We start from the raw sequence: 18,982 nt of genomic DNA, 5'->3' as shown, positions 1-18,982 counted from the left end.
TGGACTTGTGAATTGAAAATTATGCTTGACAAACTTGTTGAAATTTTTTGAGGGATGTTACTACTTGCTGAAGGCCAGTCAATGGATATAGTACTTCTGAATTTTCAGAAGGCTTTTGATAACTTTCCCCACAGAAGATGGGTTAGCAAAATTAAAGCTCATGGTGCAGGAAGTAATGTACTGGCGTTAAGGATTGACTTTCAGACAGAAAACAGACTAGGAATAAAAGGGTAATTTTCATTTTGGTAGGCCAGTGCTAGAGGCATTCTGCATTGGGCCCCAACTGTTCACGACATATATCAGTGACTTGGATATGGGGAACAAAGGAAATACAGTATTTCTAAATTTGCAGATGATACAAAGATAAGCTGGACGTTGTGTTGTGAGGAAGATGTAAAACATTTTCGAGAGAGTTTTGAAAAGCTTCAAGACTGGGCGAGTACATAGTAGATGGAGTGCAATGTGGAAAAATGTAAGGCTGACTACTTTGGTAGAAAGAATAAGTGTACACATTATTTCTTAAATAGTGAGAGGATGTAAATGTACGAGAGAATGTTCTGGTCAGTAAGTCACTGAGGCCTAGCAGGTAGGTGTGGCAAGCTATTAGGACGGCTAATGGAATGCCAGTCGTTATTGCAAAAGAAATTGAGTCCAGGAGTAGGGATGTCTTGTTTCAACTGCATCGGAACTGGTTGACCACACCTAGAGTACTTTGTGCAATATGGTCTCCTTACCTCAGGGATAATGTTATTGTTATAAAGGAAGTGGAACAAAGATTGACTGGAAGTTCCTGCAAGGTGACTCTGTCATATGGAGAGACATTAGGCAAACTGGATCTGTACTCTCTAGAATTTTGAAAACTGACAGGTGATCCCATTGTAGCCGAGGAATTGCTAAACTGATAGACAGGGTAGATCCAGATAAGATGTTTCCCCCGGTTGGCGAGCCTAGAACAAGGGGTCATAACTAAAAATTAAGGGGGTGCCATTTAAGGCTGAGATGAGGAGAATTTTTTTTTTACGCAGTAGGTGGTAAACTTATGGAACTCTCTACCTCGAGAGCATTACAAGATGTTCAGTTTTTCAGTAGGGATAGTGTGAGTAAAAAGCATTGAAGTGTTCAATTAGCCATAACCATTTTGAATGGCAGAACAGGCTCGATGAGTCTATTCTTGTTCTTTTGTTCCTATATCGAATGAATGAAATGGTTTATTGTCACGTGTACTTTACAGTGAAATATAGTTAAAAGCTTTGATTTATCACTATAACCTGGTGCCATTTTGACAGTTTAAGAATAAGAGAAAATGAAAAGATATAGCTTAAGTAGAAGTCCATCTACATATGAGTTCTGAGCCAACTCAGAACCACCACCACCATGCCGCTACCAACTAACGTTGAGGTCAATGATCCTCAGGTGCCATCTTTTGCCGTTGGGCCAATTCACCTTTGCCACCACCCGTGCTGGGCACTCTAATGTCAGAGACTATCGTCACGGTCAATATTGTCATAGTGCCCTCCTGTTTGATTTGATTTATTATTGTCACACGTACTGAGATACAGTGAAAAGTATTGTTTTACGTGCTAACCTGACAAATCATACCTTATATTAGGATATCAGGGTATTAGAACAGAATGCAGGATATAGTGTGGCAGCTACAGAGAAGGTGCAGAGAAAGATCAACTGTAATATATGAGAGGTCCGTTCATAAGTTTCAGTAGGGAAGAAGCTGTTCTTAAATCTATTGGTATGAGTTTTCAAACTTTTGTATCTTTTGTGCAATGGAAGAGGGTGCAAGAGAAAATAGGGTGGGAGGGGTCTTTGATGATGTTGGCTGTTTTCCTGAGGCAGAGGAAATTGTAGACAGAGTCATTGGAAGGAAGGCTGGTTTACATGATGGCTTGGGCTCCATTCACTACTCTCCGTAATTTCTTGCGGTCTCGGGCAGAGCAGTTGCCACAACAAGCTGTGATGCAACGGGTAGGTTGTTTTGTATGGTGCATCCATAAAAATCACTAAGTGTCATTGTGGACATGCCGAACTTCCTTAGCCTTCTGAGGAAGTTGAGGCATTGATGTGCTTTCTTGACTGTAGCATCGACATGGATGGATTGGGACAGATTGTTGGTGATATATATTCCTAAGAACTTGAAGGTCTCGAGCACCTCCATCTCAGCACCGTTGTTACAGACAGGGGTGTGTCCTCCACTCCACTTCCTGAAGTCAATGACAAGCTCCTTCATTTTGCTGACATTGAGGGAGAGATTGTTGTCTTTACACGATGCTGCTAAGGTGTTGATCTCTTTCCTGACTCTGTTTCATCGTTATTTGAGATCTAACCCACTGCAGTGGTGTCATCAGCAAATTTGTAAATTGAGTTAGAGCTGAATTTGGTCACATAGTCATGACTGTATAAGTAGTTTAGTAAGGGGCTGAGTATGCAGCCTTGTGGGACACTGGTGTTAAAGATTATTGTGGAGGACGTATTGTCACCTATCTTTACAACTGTGGTCTGTGGGCCAGGAAGCCAAGGATCCAGTTGCAGAGCGGGGAGCAGAGTCCTAGATCTCAGATAGGAGAGGAGTTTTGTTGGAATTATCGTGTTGAAGGCAGAGCTAAAATCAGTAAATCGGAGACCTTTTTTTATTCACTTGGGATGTGGGCATCGCTGGCTGGCCAGCATTTATTGCCCATCCCTAGATGCCCTTTTGAGAGGGTGGCGGTGAGCTGTCATCTTGAACTGGTGCAGTCCACCTGCTGTGGGTTGACCCACAATGCCCTTAGGCAGAGAATCCCAGTATTTTGACCCAGCGACAGTGAAGGAATGGCAATGTGTTTCCAAGTCAGAATAGTTAGTGGCTTGGAGGGGAACTTCCCATGTATTTGCTGCCCTTGTCTTTGTAGATAAAAGTGGTTGAGGGTTTGGAAGGCGCAGTCTAAGGATCTAGCGAAGGTGACTTCCAGTGAGGGAGTAAGGCTAATGGAGACTAGGCGCTATGTTTGATTATGGAGTAGCACTTAACCAGCCGGTCTCCCACCCTCCCTCTTGAGTCTTAGTTATATTTATTTGCATTATTTCTCAGTTGGGGTGAGAAATGTTGCGAGTATACAGTGAGGAGACAGAAGGAGAGACTCCCAGTTACCTACTTCCATTTATTATTGATGGAGTTGAGAGAGAAGCACTAGGCCAGATAGCTTGCACAGAAAACAAAACCCTAACATTTGAAAGTTTTATCATGGGATCACAAGTGAGGTTTAACTTGACTTCCGAATTGTGTGTTTCATGCGAAATTCGAGAGAGCTGGTGTGTCTGCATCTACAGAATAGCCCGAAACACTTGATACCAAAAGTATAATTTGTTAACTAATTGGAGCAATATGAAGCAGACGAGAAGTCTGAGGCAGTCATGCATCAAGATTAAAGGCTGGAAGAAAAATGGAATTTCATCCAGAAGTGTATTGCATAACAGTAGATAGGCATCAGTGGAAAGTTGCACCCCTATCCAGGGAACTCATAACAATTTAAAAAATATAATTTAAAAGAGACACAATATTTCAGAAGAAACATTTGCAAGCAAGGACCCATTTGCTTCTCGTTGTCTCTGAGATGCAGTAATGCAATTGAACACGTTTACGTGACTCCTGCTGTTCTTTGGAAACCAAATGCTTGCTGATTTCATGAAAGGCAGTCCTTACTAACAGGCGCAATATGTATGTAGATTGTGTCAGTGGTTGTGATATACCTCTGTCTTAGAGGGCATCAATGGAAGAGAAAGAGGGCAAAATTGTTTCTATAACTCAAGATTGCAGACAGCCTTGGACTTTATAATTAATTCACACTATTCACTGGAGACTTCAAACGTGTTCAAGCTCGTCATATAGTTAGCTTTTTTTTCCCTCATTCAGCTGCTATTTTATGGAAAAAGGAAGATTTAGTCCCTTTATACCTCAGTCTTTCTTATGCTGCCAAACTGAGAGTCTCCCTGATGTGTAGTTATCAATCATCAGACTAATCATAACCAAAAAGGACAGCTCATGGACTATTTACTCTAGATTTACTGCACAGATACATAAAGGTGAAACCATTTCATTTTTTAAAAGCAAGTTAATACCTTTACAAATTCTTTAACTATAATGAAGAGAAATGTTGCGTATTTCAATTTTCTGCTGATTGTAGTTATTCTGTAAAATGTTATCAGCTTTGCCAGTAGAAAGTTGGTCCAATTATGATTTATGTTGGAAGAAAATTTTCAAAATTTGGAAAGCCAGTGGTAAAATGTTGAAAAATCTGTAAAATCAAGAATTATTTCAGTGCTTATCAAAATAATCCAATATAAGATTCTTCACTGTTGCCCAAAACATCTTTATGAAAAGAAAAGCAGCCTCCTTTAAATAGAATCGTAGAATCCCTACAGTGCAGATAGAGGCCATTTGGCCCATTGAGTCTGCAACAACCCTCTGAAGAGCATCACAACTTGTCCCCATAACTCAGCATTTACCATGGCTAATCCATCCAGCCTGCACATCCTGAGACACTGTGGAGCAATTTAGCATGGCCAATCCACCCAACCTGCTTGTCTTTGGACTGTGGGAGGAAACTGGAGTACCTGGAGGAAGCCCATGCAGACATGGGGAGAATGTGCAAACTCCATGCAGATAGTCACCCAAGGCTGCAATCAGACCCTGGTCCCTGGTGCTGTGAGGCAGCGGTTCTAACCACCATGCCACCCCAACTGAAGCCCAATTTAAACATCAGTTGTAGACCTACACTTATCTGTGCTTTAAAAAAAATCCTAACAATATAGAGCACCTGAGGAGCACAGGCTAACGTGTCAAATAATTGTCCCACTCCTAATTCAGTTTCTTCTGTATTTCAAATGTGACATCCTGTGCTGTGGACAAAGGTGGATGATTTACAGAAGACTGCACCACATAAAAGGTTATGCCAGAAAATGAAATCTCATGGTGTAGAGAGTAACATATTGGTATGGATGTAAGATCAGCTGGCTGACAGGAAATGGGCAGTAGGCATAAATTACTCTTCTTCAGGTTGGCAAGATGTAATGACTGGTGTGCCATAGGGTTCAGTGCTGGGGCCTCAACTCTTTACAGTTTGTATGAATGACTTAAATGAAAGGCGTAAGGAATGGTTGCCACATTTACTGATGACGTAAAGCTTTGGTAGGAAATAAATTGTGAGGAAGACATAGGAGGGTCCAAAGGGATATAGAAAAGTTAAGGGAGTGAGCAAAGATCTGGCAAATTCATTATAAACTGGAAAAATGTGTATTGTATATTTTGGCAGGAAGAATATAAGGAAACATACTATCTAAAATGCTGAAAGGTGTAGAGGGACCACAGTGACCTAATGCATGAATCTGAAGAGATTACTATGCAGATATAGTAAGTAATCAGGAAAGCTGATCGTATGTTATCATTTATTGAGAGGAGTATTGAATATAAAAGTAGGAAGACTGGGGTTCAGTTATACAGGGCGCTGGTGAGATCACGTCCAGATTACTTTGTACCTTATTGGTCTCTTAATTTAAGGACAAATGTGAATGGTTGGAAGTAGTTCAGAGCCTGTTTACTGGATTGTTACCTTGAGTGGAAAGGTTACCTTATGAAGAAAGGGTGGAGAGGCAATGTTTATATCTGCTAGAGTTTAGAAGAGTAAGATAGACTTAATCGAAAAGGTTGATAGGGAGGATGTGGAGAGGGTATTTCATGTCATGGAAGAGGCTAGATTTAGTGGTAACTGTTTAAAAATAAGGGGTTACCCTTTTAAAAGGCAATGGAATCTGAGTCCTTGAATATTTGTAAGGCAGAGTTAGATCCTTGATAAGCAAGACAACAAATGTTTTTGGGAGTAGGCAGGAATGGGGTGTAATCAGAGAAGTAATGATTTTACTGAATGGTGGAACAGACTCAGTGGGCTGGGTGACCGAATCCTGGTGCTAATTTGCACATTAGTGCTCAATAAAATTGTCCAATGGATGACAATTGATTCTGAGACCTGGTTGTAAGCAGGAGTAAACTGAACGTAGATCCCTCTCTTAAGTGTTATCCAGTAGTACCTGCTTATGTGTATCTATGGAGGTCAGGTTCAAATGGGACTGATACAGTGAGGCTCCTGTCGTTGAATACTCTTCTGGTCTTCACCATCATGGCTCACATGTGGATAATAACCACAATGATGAGTCTAGAAGATATGCCCAATTTATTCAGCCGTTTGTCTCTTTCAACCAGAAATTGAGTGTGACTCTGCTGTACTGACTCCAATGCATGCGTATCCTTTCTTAGATTTGGGGACCAAAAGTATTTACAGCATGCTTGGTAGGATCTTTCAAAAGCCCTACACAATTGCATTAAGATTTCTCTATTCTTGTACGCAGTCTCCAATCAATAAAGACCAAAATGTCTTCATGCAGCTGCATGCTAATTTCACCTGTTCCTTGTGCAAGCAGTAAACTTTTTTAAAAGCCAACATTTAAATGTTTCATGTCTCGTAAAAAAAAAAGTTTCTCTATTCTTACCGCCCAATTGAGTAAACACTTTGAAACAGAGACCTTGTGTAATTTAAAAAAAAACAAATATTATTCATCTGCTTATAAAAAAGTTTGGGAGTTAGCAGGAGTGTGATAGGACAAGGTGGCTGTTGATGGAGAGCCAGATGTGCTGATCTGTTTCTGTACTGGAACATGGTGTGAATTGTATACTTTTTAATCCAATATGCTTTCCCGTTGTTTAACAGTATCAGTGGATGTCTTTTTTTTGGCTAAATTATGATGTGATGTGTCTTGTCCAAAATCGGACTTTAAATACAATGCAGGAATTTTTGGGGGCCATTGTTTCAAGTCACCCCTTAGTGATATTTCTGGTGCTCTGCAATGGGCATCCACATCCGGATTGGATGGTTATCACAATGACGGACTGTCACGAAGGATCTCCTGCAAACGTCAGCAGAGCTCATCCACCTGTGGATAGAAAAGTTGGTGGTCAATGACATGGCACATTACTGATAGAAGATAGTTAATGTTTGCTGGTGGAACCTCTCATTTTGGCCTCTTGTGTCCACCCTCCCCCGCTTCACAAAAGTTCTCCCCTGCCCAGTTTCATTTTCAGCATAGCTTTGTGTTCGCTTCCTTGTGAAACTCAAGAACTTGGTGTGTTTTGACAAAGTCACTTGCTTTTTATGTTGATTCATACAACCCTAAAATCATAGAAACATAGAGTAGACAAGAGGCCCCTCAGCCTATTGACTCTGCATCAACAAAAAACACTCTAAATCTACACTGGTCCCACTTTCCAGGAGTTGGCCCATAGTCTTGAATGTTGTGACATTTCCAGCACTCATCCAAGTACTTTTAAAAGTTGTGAGGTTTCCCAGACAGTACATTCCAGATTCCCACTATCCTTTGGGTGAAAATGGTTTTCCTTTAATTTTTTCTTTATCTCCTGCCTTTCACCTTAATATTATGTTCCCTTGTTATTAACCCGTCATATAAGGGAAACAGCTGCTTTCTAACCACCTTGAAAATGCCCCTTATCATCTTGTACATCTCAATCAGGACCCCTCTCAGCCTTCTCTGCTCTAAAGAAAACATCCTGAATTTATGGAGTCCCTCTTCACAGTAAAAATGCTCCATCTCAGGTAACTCACATCTTGGTGAATCTCCTCTGCATCCTTTCCAGTACAGTCATATCCTTCCTATAGTGCGGTGACCAAAACTGCACACAACTGTGGCCTAACTAAAGCTTTGTACAGCTTTAACATGACTGTCCTGCTCTTATAGTCTATGCCACCATTGATAAAGATAAGCATCCTGTATGCTGCCTTAACCACACTATTAAGCTGTTCTGCAGTTTTCAGGAATCTGTGGACAAGCACCCCGAGATCCCTCCATTCGTCTGAGCTTCCTCATGTTCTTCTATTCATTGGGCACTCCCTTGTTTTGTTTCTTCACCTAAAGAGCATAGCCTCACATTTATCAGGGTTAAATTCCATCTGCCACTGATCTACGCATCTGAGCAACGAATTTATATCTTCCTGTAACTTAACACCTGATTCCTCACTGTCAACCACCTGGTTAATCTTTGTGTCCACTGCAAACTGTATTATCATTCCTCCCCCACATTTTCTTCTATGCATATCACAAGCAGTAAGGGACCCAGCACTGCTTCCTGTGGTACGCCACTGACACTGGCCTCCAGTCACGCAAACAATCTTCTACCATTACCTGTCTCCTATCACTGAGCCAATTTTGGATCCAAATTGCCAGATTACCCTGGATTCCACATGCTTTTACCTCATGTGGGACCTTGCCAAGGCCTTTGCCGAAATCCATATAAACTGTATCAACTGCACAATCCTCATGTAGATGTCTCGCCACCTCCTCGAAAAATTCATTTAAATTTGTTATGCATGAGCCCCCTCTGACAAAACCATGCTGACTATTCCTGATCAAACCTTACCTTTCCAAGTGGAGATTTATTATTTCCTTTGAAATTTTCTTATGCAGTTTCCTTATCACTGATTCATAAAATTGGAACATTTTCCTAAGCTTGTGTCTCTACTAGTCATTACCAACCAACGTGATGGATTAAAATGTAACACCGGGGATCAGCCACACACAATGATTCAAATTAAATAATAATGTACAGCTTTTCCTTTTATTTTCCCTAACATGACTCTTGAAGAAACTCCCTATCCTGGAATGTTGTGACTATATAAAGCAGAGTCAAGTTTCAGACATGCTGGCAGTCTAATGTGAGGTGACTTCTTAATTAGGCAAAACATGTTTCACGCCTGTATAACACCCACATGAGGAATTCACCTCATAAATGATAATGACAGTGTGAACCCAATGAAGGATTAAACCTCAGAGGAAGTATTTTGTACAACCCTGCCTCGAAGTTTGTGGCAGTGAAAGAGCAGAACAGAAACAAGCTCAAGAGTAAAAAAAGGTTTCAATCAACACTTTACCCATAAAACCGAATGTTTTGTCACAAATCTTTGAATAGAACATATACAATAGGAGTCTGAGCAGCTCACTTGATAATGTCTTCCTGCCCCAGGTTCACCTCACTGCAGGCCTTATTGATAATGGAAGGAATATTTACACAATTTAAAGAAGATGGTTAATCCATCTGCAAAATCTTTCCAATGCTTTACATTATTCCTTAAGGGGAGAATAATATAAAGGCACATCAAACACCATATTCAGCTGAAATGATTATTTAGTAACTGCACTGCAATTTAACACATTTCCTAGAGTTGATGCCTTCATACAGCATCTTTTGGGTCTCTGTGACATCCTTTAATCCACTGACTGGGTGCCTAAACATAAGAACCTAAGAACTAGGAGCAGGAGTAGGCCATTTGGCCCCTCGAGCCTGCCCTGCCATTTAATAAGATCATGACTGATCTTTTTGAGACACAGCTCCACTTACCCGCCCACTCACCATAACCCTTAATTCCTTTACTGTTCAAAAATTTATCTAGCCTTGCCTTAAAAACATTCAGCGAGGTAGCTTCAACCACTTCACTGGGCAGGTAATTCCACAGCTTCACAACCCTTTGGGTGAAGAAGTTCCTCCTGACCTCAGTCCTACACCTGCTTCCCTTTATTTTGAGGCGATGCCCTCTAGTCCTAGTTTCAGCTGCTAGCGGAAACAACTTCCCTGCCTCCACCTTATCCATTCCCTTCATAATCTTATATGTTTCTATAAGATCTCCCCTCATTCTTCTGAATTCCAATGAGTATAATCCCAGTCTACTCAGCATCTCCTCATAATCCAACCCTGTCAACTCTGGAATCGACCGAGTGAATCTCCTCTGCACCCCCTCCAGTGCGAGTAGATCCCTTCTCAAGTAAGGAGACCAAAATTGCACACAGTACTCCAGGTGTGGCCTCACCAGGACCCTGTACAGCTGCAGCATAGCCTCCCTGTTTTTATCATTCATTCATAAAACATATCATTCTTCTGCCAGTGAAGTGTTTAATGGATTTGAAAAATATACATCTAAAACTCAGCTGCTCATATTCCAAAACTCAGCTGCTCATATCCCAACTTGTAAATGTCACGATCACTGGTCAGTTGAGTCAAATAAAACTACCATAAATGAAACAGCAGCAACAGGTGAAATGATATAGAGCATACTTGGACATTTTAACATTTTTTTGTCCCTCATTGTGAAATAAAGAGAGACAAATAGTGTTAAGCCTGATAACTGAGGAAGGTTAAAATAATGCATCAATTGAACTGCAAAATAACAGACTAACACAATACCATAGCTACACATGCCAAAGATAAGGACTCTGATTACTGGTGCCTGGTCACGAACTGCCTTGATTTTAGGATTTCACTGCAGGTGGTGTGTCACCTCACCTCTTCTTCCTGGCTCCATATCTACATTCTAAGCTCTGAAATTCCCTCCATTCTGTCTCTTCCCATTTCTTCCTGCTTTATAGACGCTTCTCATAACCTACCTCTTCAAGTAAGCTTCGGCCAATGTCATAACATTTTTTTGTCTCAATTTGCATCAATTCTCATCTGATTACAGTCTTGTGATCTTGTACTACTTTACTGGTGTTACAAAAATGCGAGTTCTTGCTGAAGGTATAAATTATTAAGTGGCAAAAGCTTAAGAACAGTGGACAGAGCCTGGGAAATAGTACTGGACACATACCTTACGTGCTGACATGAGAAATGACAGCTCATGCAATACAACAGACAGCTAAATCATAGCTTACTCTACACACCACAGGATGAATAGGACTAATACAGCACGCTTTGTGCCCTGTATAATAGCCTAGGCTATGCTTAAAGGTAGAATAAGGCGAATTGACATAACAAAGGATCTTTTTGTACTGTTAAAAAGCAAAAAAAAAAACCTGGTGTTTGAATCATCCTATTATTTCAGGATGGTGAGTAAGAATATCCTTTTCTTTCCTTCCAGCAGGTTTCCGAAGCTGTCGAGAATCATTCTGATCACTGTGAATCTGAGAAGAAAGACAGTTCGGAGGAAAAAACTCCAGGACCATGCCAAGTTTTTCCCAATGCACAACACGAGTTAAATAAAACTACTGTAGAAGAGGTTCCAGCAACAAGTGAAACAAATTTAGAGAGTACTTGGACTTCATGTCATTTTCTCCCTGAAGTACATATAGAAACAAATAACATTGACCTTGATGACTTAGGAAGTCTAGTTCATGCACCTGTTGAACCACAGCTCAATACCAGTGCCACTGATACGATCCTGCAACTACATGCACCACAGATAAGGACTCATACACCTGGCGTCTGTCAGAATTCTGAACCCCATGGCATATCCTGCAAGGCACAAGTGACAAACGGAGCTTCACCAGGGCTTAAATCAGAGATAAGTGACATTTCAGCGGAGAAACCTGAAGTGAAGTGCAATAGTTGTCTCCACACACCCTCTGAGCAAAGTGCTGTTCCTTTAATAACTAGTCAGTCTGCACTCGATACGGCATCTGAAACTGGTGGCACTCCTTTGGAGACAGACTCAGCAACACGTGAATTGTTTTTTCCGATAAAGTCAAGGGCAAATGAAATTTCTGATGAATTAAGTTCTGAAAAACACAGTAGTTCTTTTGAGACAGAAACAGAAACTCCTGCTGCCACTTTCCTTGAGGTACATGCAACCAGCAGTTGTCCTGATTTGAACTGGGACTCAACTGAGAATTCCCTGCATGTACGAGAACAGATTGAGATTTCCCCTGAAAGGAAAGCTTTGCCAAGTAGGATTCCTTTGGACATTAACACAGAGCCAACTTCCTCAGAAGCAGCAGAGCTGAAAAGAAATTTCCTGGATAAACAATCAGGGGCTGCTGTGATTTGTCCTGGGCTGTATCACACATCGGACGTCATTAAACAAGATACAGTTAAAACCTCTCTGACAGAGTCAGCCTGGACGTCCTTGAGCAGTAATCGAGTTCCAAGTGAAATTCCCTTGGAAATTAATCAAGGTTCCACTGCCATTTCTCCTAGAACAGATAAGATTCTTCCTCCAACAGTAACAGAATCGATCAGGGCTCCCCTGGATGTGAGCCAATACCAAAGTGAAATTCCGGTTGAAGTAGAATCAAATCCAATTGTGCTATGTCCACAGTTTGCTAAATTTTCTCCTAAACACATATCAGAGGCAGATTCGCTTTCTCTGGATGTAAACCATGATCTAAATGAAACCCCAAGCAAAGACAAATCGGATTCTAATGAAAACTTGAATAAGACTAGCAACGTTTCAAATGGAATCATAGCAGCGTCGTCCTGGGTTTCTCTGGATGCAAACCAAAGTCCAAGTGAAGCCTTGTCTGACGCACAGTCAAATTCCTCTGGAATTGATCTTCAGAAATATGAGGTTTCTGCTGGATTAAAATCATTCCAGTCTTCTGCGGGCACAGATCGTGATCAAAGAGAAATCCCCATCGATAGAGAACCAGATCTCATTGGGACCGTACCTGAGATTTGTGGTGGATTTGAATCTAACCCAATCTTGCCTTGTCTGGATACAAGTCAGGATGTAAGTGAAATTCCTCCTGAGCTTGAACCACATGCTGCAAAAAGTTGTGTCCTGACAAGTGAGATTTATGGTGGAATTATCTCCGAGTCAGTCTGGGCTCTGTTGGATACCACCCAAGATCGACGTGAATTTTACTCTGAAGTAAAGCCAGATTTCACTGCAGGAAGCCCTGAAGCAAGTGAATTTTTTACGGGGCTTAAATCAGAGCCAACCTGGGCTTCACTGAACACAGAGCAAGATCCAGGTGAGATCCCATTTGAAACACGACCACTTCCTATCACAGTCAGTGCTGAGCCAAGTGTGGTTTCTGCTGGGATTGTCTCAAATTCAGTCTGGGTTCCTCTGGATCCAGACCAAGATCTGACTGAATCTCCTTTAAAAATAGAATCAGCCCCCACTGCGGAGTGTCCTGAATCAAGTTCTGAAGTCAGTAAAATCTCTGCCCTAATAAATTCAGCGGAAAATCTTTCTTCTCCATTAGAAGGGGGTTCCCCAAACATAGGAACACATTTTGCCCTAAATTGTATAGCAGTCAAACCTGAGGCCATTGGAATTTCTAAAGAGAACCATCAAACAATCAATGAAACAAATCTTGACACAGAACCGAGTGCGAATGAAGGAAACCCTGACCAACATGGATACATTATAGAAAACCAGGTAGAGATAGTTGGGGATTTTCAACACTCAAGTGGATGCACGGACTTCAGTGAAATCTATGAAACGGCCAATGCCATTTACCATGAAATAGATCAAGACCCAAGTGAAATTTCTGCAGTGGTAAAAGAGAGCATAAGTGAGAATATTTGTGAAATAAGTACAAGGGCTGTTCATAAATCACCTGAAATCGAATTAGATCCGAATGAAATTACTCATGAAGCAGTTGAAGAGAGGTCAGAGATTGAGCAACTTTCATATGATTCTGATGTTGTAGAATGCGTACAAAGCAGCAGTGCTAGAGCAGAACCGAGATCAGTTGAAACCGAGTTTAAGAGAACAGTAGGAATCTCTCTTGAGGCAGAACCGGGAATAAATGAAGAAGTATTTGCAAGAACATCAAGAACAAATTGTTATTCCACAAAAAATCATATAGTAGATTACCAAGGCGAAGAATTAAAGATCATCCAGAGTTCTCCAGAAATCCAAACAGAATCACAAGAGGATTTTGTTGAGGATAAGCAAGGGGAGATCATTGGCTCGCTTTTAACAGAAGCAGAAGAACGTAAGAATTTTCTTACCAGAGACTTTGAGTCAAGTGCGAAGGATACTAAAGTACCAGATCTAGATTACAACACTTCACTAACAGCGCCAGAGGCCAACATCCTAGAAATACAACCACATGACACTGATCTTAAAAACAGTAAAACAAACACGTCTTCAGCTAACACAGAGAGTTGTGTTGACACATGCTCAGATACCGAGGACTATATTCCAAAGACAAGAACTGAGGTTTTAGTTGACAGGACAATAGATGTAGGTGAGGTCTATTCAGAAGACATGAGTGCCAAAAGCGAAAATTCTATTCAATTCACTGATCAGGAGAGTGATTTTCCATTTGAGCTGTTTAAACATTGCACTGGAGCTAGCTTAGAAGCAGATCTATTGTATCCTTCATTCAAAGATATTACAGAACAAAACTTAAACATACAAAATACTTCTAAAGAAGTAAGAAAAATTGAGATTTCTTTTCAAACTAAAGTAGAACCAAGGGAGGCATGCTTTGTTTCAAAATCTGAGCAGGGGGGAGTTTCCACCAAAAGATTACTAGCATCACATGATATTATTTCTCAACAATTGGGCAGCATAATAGAAGTAGCTAAAAAAGAGACTACAACTCACATTGAATTAGTGCCAACATTCCCCCTTGATCAGGCAACATCAAGGGACAATAATACAGCTCCTAAAACTGGTACAGGAAATAATCACGTCTACATTGTTGATGTTGGATTGAAGACCAGGGACCTACCTTTAGAGGCAAAGTCAGGAGATACTGGAATTTTGAACAGAAATCTACACAAGAGGTGTATGGCTTTTCCAACAGAGGCAGGTACTGTGCAAGGTGAAAGTAATGAAAGGATGGATTATGACAACATGCTAGATGAAGAATTGTACAGAAATGAGAATGGAAGCCAAGAGACAATAAAATTGGATGCTGAATCCAGTGATATTCCACACATTTATGAAACTGATGGTAACAGTACAACTAGCGATGAAACTGATGAGAACATTTACCCATTTGGAAGTAACAGCAGTCTTCACAAAGCCCTACAGAAACAGACCAACAATAAAGGAGATGACCGGTTTGGGTCTTTATCTTCATTAAACTCTTTCAGCTCACCTTTCAAAAACTCCAAATTTTCAGTTTTCACCAAAATGGCATCATTCAGGAAAAGCAAAGCCTCAAGTCAAGAGCGTCAGATCGAAAGCAACAGCAAGGATGGAAATCGAAGTCAATATGCCAAAAATGCAAATGAAAGTAAAACACAAACAAAGGGAAACACCATTGGTGCTCCAGTGTATAAAGTACATTACCCTAATTATAAAACTCACCTGCCTCATCATTTCAAAAGTAGTGGCAAGAGTGAATCCCCTAGTTTTGATGGCTCAGATGATGATGATGAGGTTTTTGAAAGCAGTAGCCAGGTGAGTCAAACTATAAAGTCTGCATTTGGCTCAGATAGTCTACAGGAAGTAGAAGATATAGAAGAGATTCAGAGAGTGGCAGAAAATGGCCAACATTTCCATAGCAAGAGCACAGACTCCATGGAAGGTGATGATAGTAATGCTGAGGAGCAAAACAACAAAATACCTCCCATGACAGAAAAGAGGTGCAAAAAGAGCAAAAGTTCTGATAGCCTTAACCTTAGGATGAAAAGAGCCTTTGCCAATAAATCGCTTTCTGTATTTTTTGAAACTAAATCTGGTGACAAAGAAAATGCTAACCAAAATTCTAAATCGAGTAAGAAAAATGATGGTGATGAAGGGAAGTCAAAACACTTATCCTGGAGAAAATTTATGAAACTGAGTGAATCGGAATCCACGAAGATATCAATGAACCCTTCACATTCACCCAGTGAAAATCAAGCCATAAGGCCACAGTCACAGGTACATAGTGAATATGCAAGGAGGATCTCCATGGAACAAGTAGAAAATACTTCTTTTTCAGGAGCTTCATCTCCCTCGTCTCCTAGTACACCAGGTAAAGCTCAGCTTTCCGATAGCTGTTTTGAACAGGATGATGCTCCAAAGCTAGTGGGTCAAAGGCTTAGAAGGACATCACCGAATGAATTAAGACTTAAATTGACATTTGACAATTGCCTAGAAAGTGATGATGTTTTCAAAACTTCACCAAATCAATCCACTCCCAATGCCTTACTGAATCAGTTAAGCCCAACGTGGAATAGACCTGGTGTGATTTCAGAATACTTTGATGCCACTTTCCCTGCAAGACCAATGAGTCCAAAACCACAAAGTCCCAGGTCAAGTTTTCGGAGAAGTTTTCGCTCCAGCAACAGAGCAAGTACATCATCCTGGACTTCTCTTGATTCTAATAAAACAACGGATGGAGTGTTAGAAGGACCCGAAAGGCCAACAGCATTGAAACCAAGAGGCAATCTTCTTCTTTCTGTACAATCGCTGAATTATGAATGTCAGAAAGAAGACAGTGGAATTAGCAGTCAGTCACAGACAAGTCTAAATACAACTTCTTCAGCCATTGATATTGGCAAAGAGGAGGTGAGTGGTTCGGCAATGATTGCGCATTTCTGCAGATGTAAGGTCAGTTTTCTGATTATAATAATTGCAATTCCTCAATGCAAATTCTTATTAACTGCAAGTTGGTGAATGATTGACAGTACATCATATAAAAAGATTAAAGACTGTGTGAGAGAATTAACATTTGTCATCGGTTCAAAGAAACAATGTGAGTTTATGATGTATGCTTTTGGAAGTAATTGAGAGCTATAACCTTAGGGCTTATCCTTTTAACTTTGTGAATTAACTAGGAGAATTTTGTTTCAGCATTTCAAATAGGCCTGTCACATTTTCAGTCAGAATCTGCCTGACCTCACCATGCATTAATTTTTGAAAACTAGGTCTCAGAGAGAGCGAGGGGACAGATTTTTACCTCCAACTTTACAGTTGGTGGAGAGATGGGAGGGTCAAGGATCAACAGAAACTGTCAGTGGGAAATGGGTATAAGGTACTTGCTTTAGATGTAGTTCTAACTGAAGTTGTCTTCAAGTGACAGTAGAAAGAACAGCAATAACTGACTTGCATAGTTATCTGGTGCTTTGGTCTGTAATATCTTTCACAAACAGGAAAATTAGTTTGTTGAAAACCCTTTGAAAAATCACAATTTCATTGTAGTAACACTGCTTCCTTTTCTTTCATGGGAGTGCCACTTTTCAAAGTTGAAGCACTTGCTAAAAAAGATTTTGAAACAATGAGAATCAGAATGGAAAATATTTCCCGTATAATCATGAATGTTTTGATAGTTTGGGAAAACATGTTATACAACATGCAGATCCTTCACCTCAATGACCAGGCTAGAAGGGTATGGCAGTGAGGATAATGCCAAAGAGGCGTTAAGCAATGACCTATTTCACCAGTTAGCTGTGGCTATCCAATTCTGTTTTGCCAGCTTGAGCAAGTTGAATGATTGCTGCCCACCAATAAATCAATGGAGCAAGAAAGTCTTTCCTCTGGTAGGGTGTGACCTGGGCGAAGTTTATCCCCTCTTTATTTTTCTCTGGTGTTGAACATGTTATGCTAAAATGCACATGGGAATTCTGCTGCTGTAAGTTGCAAGAGCACTTTTACAGAGAAAAGCGAAAGGGTGACCTGGTAGTCAGTGGCTAGCACTGCTGTCTCACAGCACCAGGGACCTGGGTTCAGTTCCAGCCTTTGCTAACTGTCTATGTGGAATTTGCATGTTCTCCCCGTGTCTGTGTGGGTTTTCTCTTCGTGTGCAGGTTAGGTGGATTGGCCATGCTAAATTGCCCATAGTGTCCAGGGATGTGCAGGCTAGGTGGATTAGCCACGGGAAATGCAGGTTATAGGGTTAGGGTAGGGGGATTGGTCTAAATGGGATGTCCTTCGGAGGGTTGCTGTACACTCAATGGGCTGAATGGCCTGCTTCCACACTGTAGGGATTCTAGGATTTATTTGAATGTTGGTGTTAATGTTCATTTATAATCAATAAGAAAAATTATGTGGGGACAAATTGTTTCTTCCAGGGAGCATTTCTATTTGATTAGAATTTGATCACCAGGAATGCTACAATATGGATCAAAATAAGTGGAGTAATTAAACCTCCAGTAATGTTGAAGTAGGTGGATCACAGTCTCCCAAACTGAGTCAACCAATGTGTAATAGCAGGTTAATTGCCCTTTTAAAGATATTGATTGCAAAGCACCAGCAGATACTGCACTAAAATAGGGATGTTATTTTGTTGTGACATGGTGAACCTACCATCTATTGGCCACTGGCAGCTACTGCATGAAGTCCATTCTGAATTTCCATCAGTATCTTGGGCTAAATTGGACCCTGGCTATTTCTGTTTCCAGAAGAGACCTTTGAATTTACATGAACATATCTGTAGGAGAACACTTTACATAACAGATATGTACAGCATAGTCAGTGTGTCTTTAAGCTTGGCAACAACTGATGAGTAGAACCATCCACTTAAAAGAATGAGGATACACCCAGGTCAACATTTAGTATTATCTAATCAACTTGAACACAGTTTTACTTTAAGCAATGCTCCCAGCAGATAATTAGCTGGGAAGATTGACCTGCAAACTCCTTTGAGTTTTTTTTTTTGGAAAGACTGCCTTCTTCCTGTAGGTTAAGATGAATTTTCCAGAATCCTATTGAAGTCATTTCACTCAGTCTTCAGAGGATCCTAAACCAACTTCCAACAGCAAGGCACACTCTTGTGATCCCTTGGTCCTTGAATTTCAGAAAGCTCTCCTCTCTTTGAACAGAGATCCAGTTCTAACCAGCATTCTGCTGGGTGGCTAACTCAAAATAATACTTTCCTCAGCAACCATATGTGTCTGTCTCTCCCTGTTTCAGTGTCCAGAAAACCATTGGCCTTTTTCTGTGTCAAGTGTGAAACCTGCACTTTGATTTTCAAAGGGAGGTGATGATGTAGTGGTATTATCACCAGATTATTAATCCAGAGATTTAGGTACTGACTCGGGGACTCCGGTTTGAATCCTGCCACGGCAGATGGTGGAATTTGAATCCAGTAAAAATCTAATTAAGAATCTAATGATGATCATGAATCCATTGTCAATTGTTGGAAAAACCCTGTCTGGTTCACCAATGTCCTTTAGGGAGGGAATCTGCCATCCTTACCTGGTCTGGCCTACATATGACTCCAGACCCACAGCAATGTGGTTGACTCATAAAAAAGAATTGCCATCTGGCAATTT

At 40.7% G+C, this 18,982-nt stretch overlaps 1 protein-coding gene across 1 annotated transcript in view; it reads left to right on the top strand.

Moving 5' to 3' along the window:
- Positions 1-1,893: 1,893 nt before the first annotated feature.
- LOC109932705 overlaps positions 1,894-18,982 on the top strand; it is a 32,638-nt gene continuing 15,549 nt past the window's right edge. The window contains exons 1-2 of the mRNA XM_020531851.2: positions 1,894-1,977; positions 10,962-16,277. Of these exons, the coding sequence (XP_020387440.2) occupies positions 1,894-1,977; positions 10,962-16,277 (5,400 nt within the window). The remainder of the gene's footprint in view (positions 1,978-10,961; positions 16,278-18,982) is intronic.

This window comes from Rhincodon typus, chromosome 13 (assembly GCF_021869965.1).
Source record: "Rhincodon typus isolate 14 chromosome 13, sRhiTyp1.1, whole genome shotgun sequence".
NCBI classification, from domain to species: Eukaryota; Metazoa; Chordata; class Chondrichthyes; order Orectolobiformes; family Rhincodontidae; genus Rhincodon; species Rhincodon typus.
This window is presented reverse-complemented; position numbering and strand designations above follow the sequence as displayed.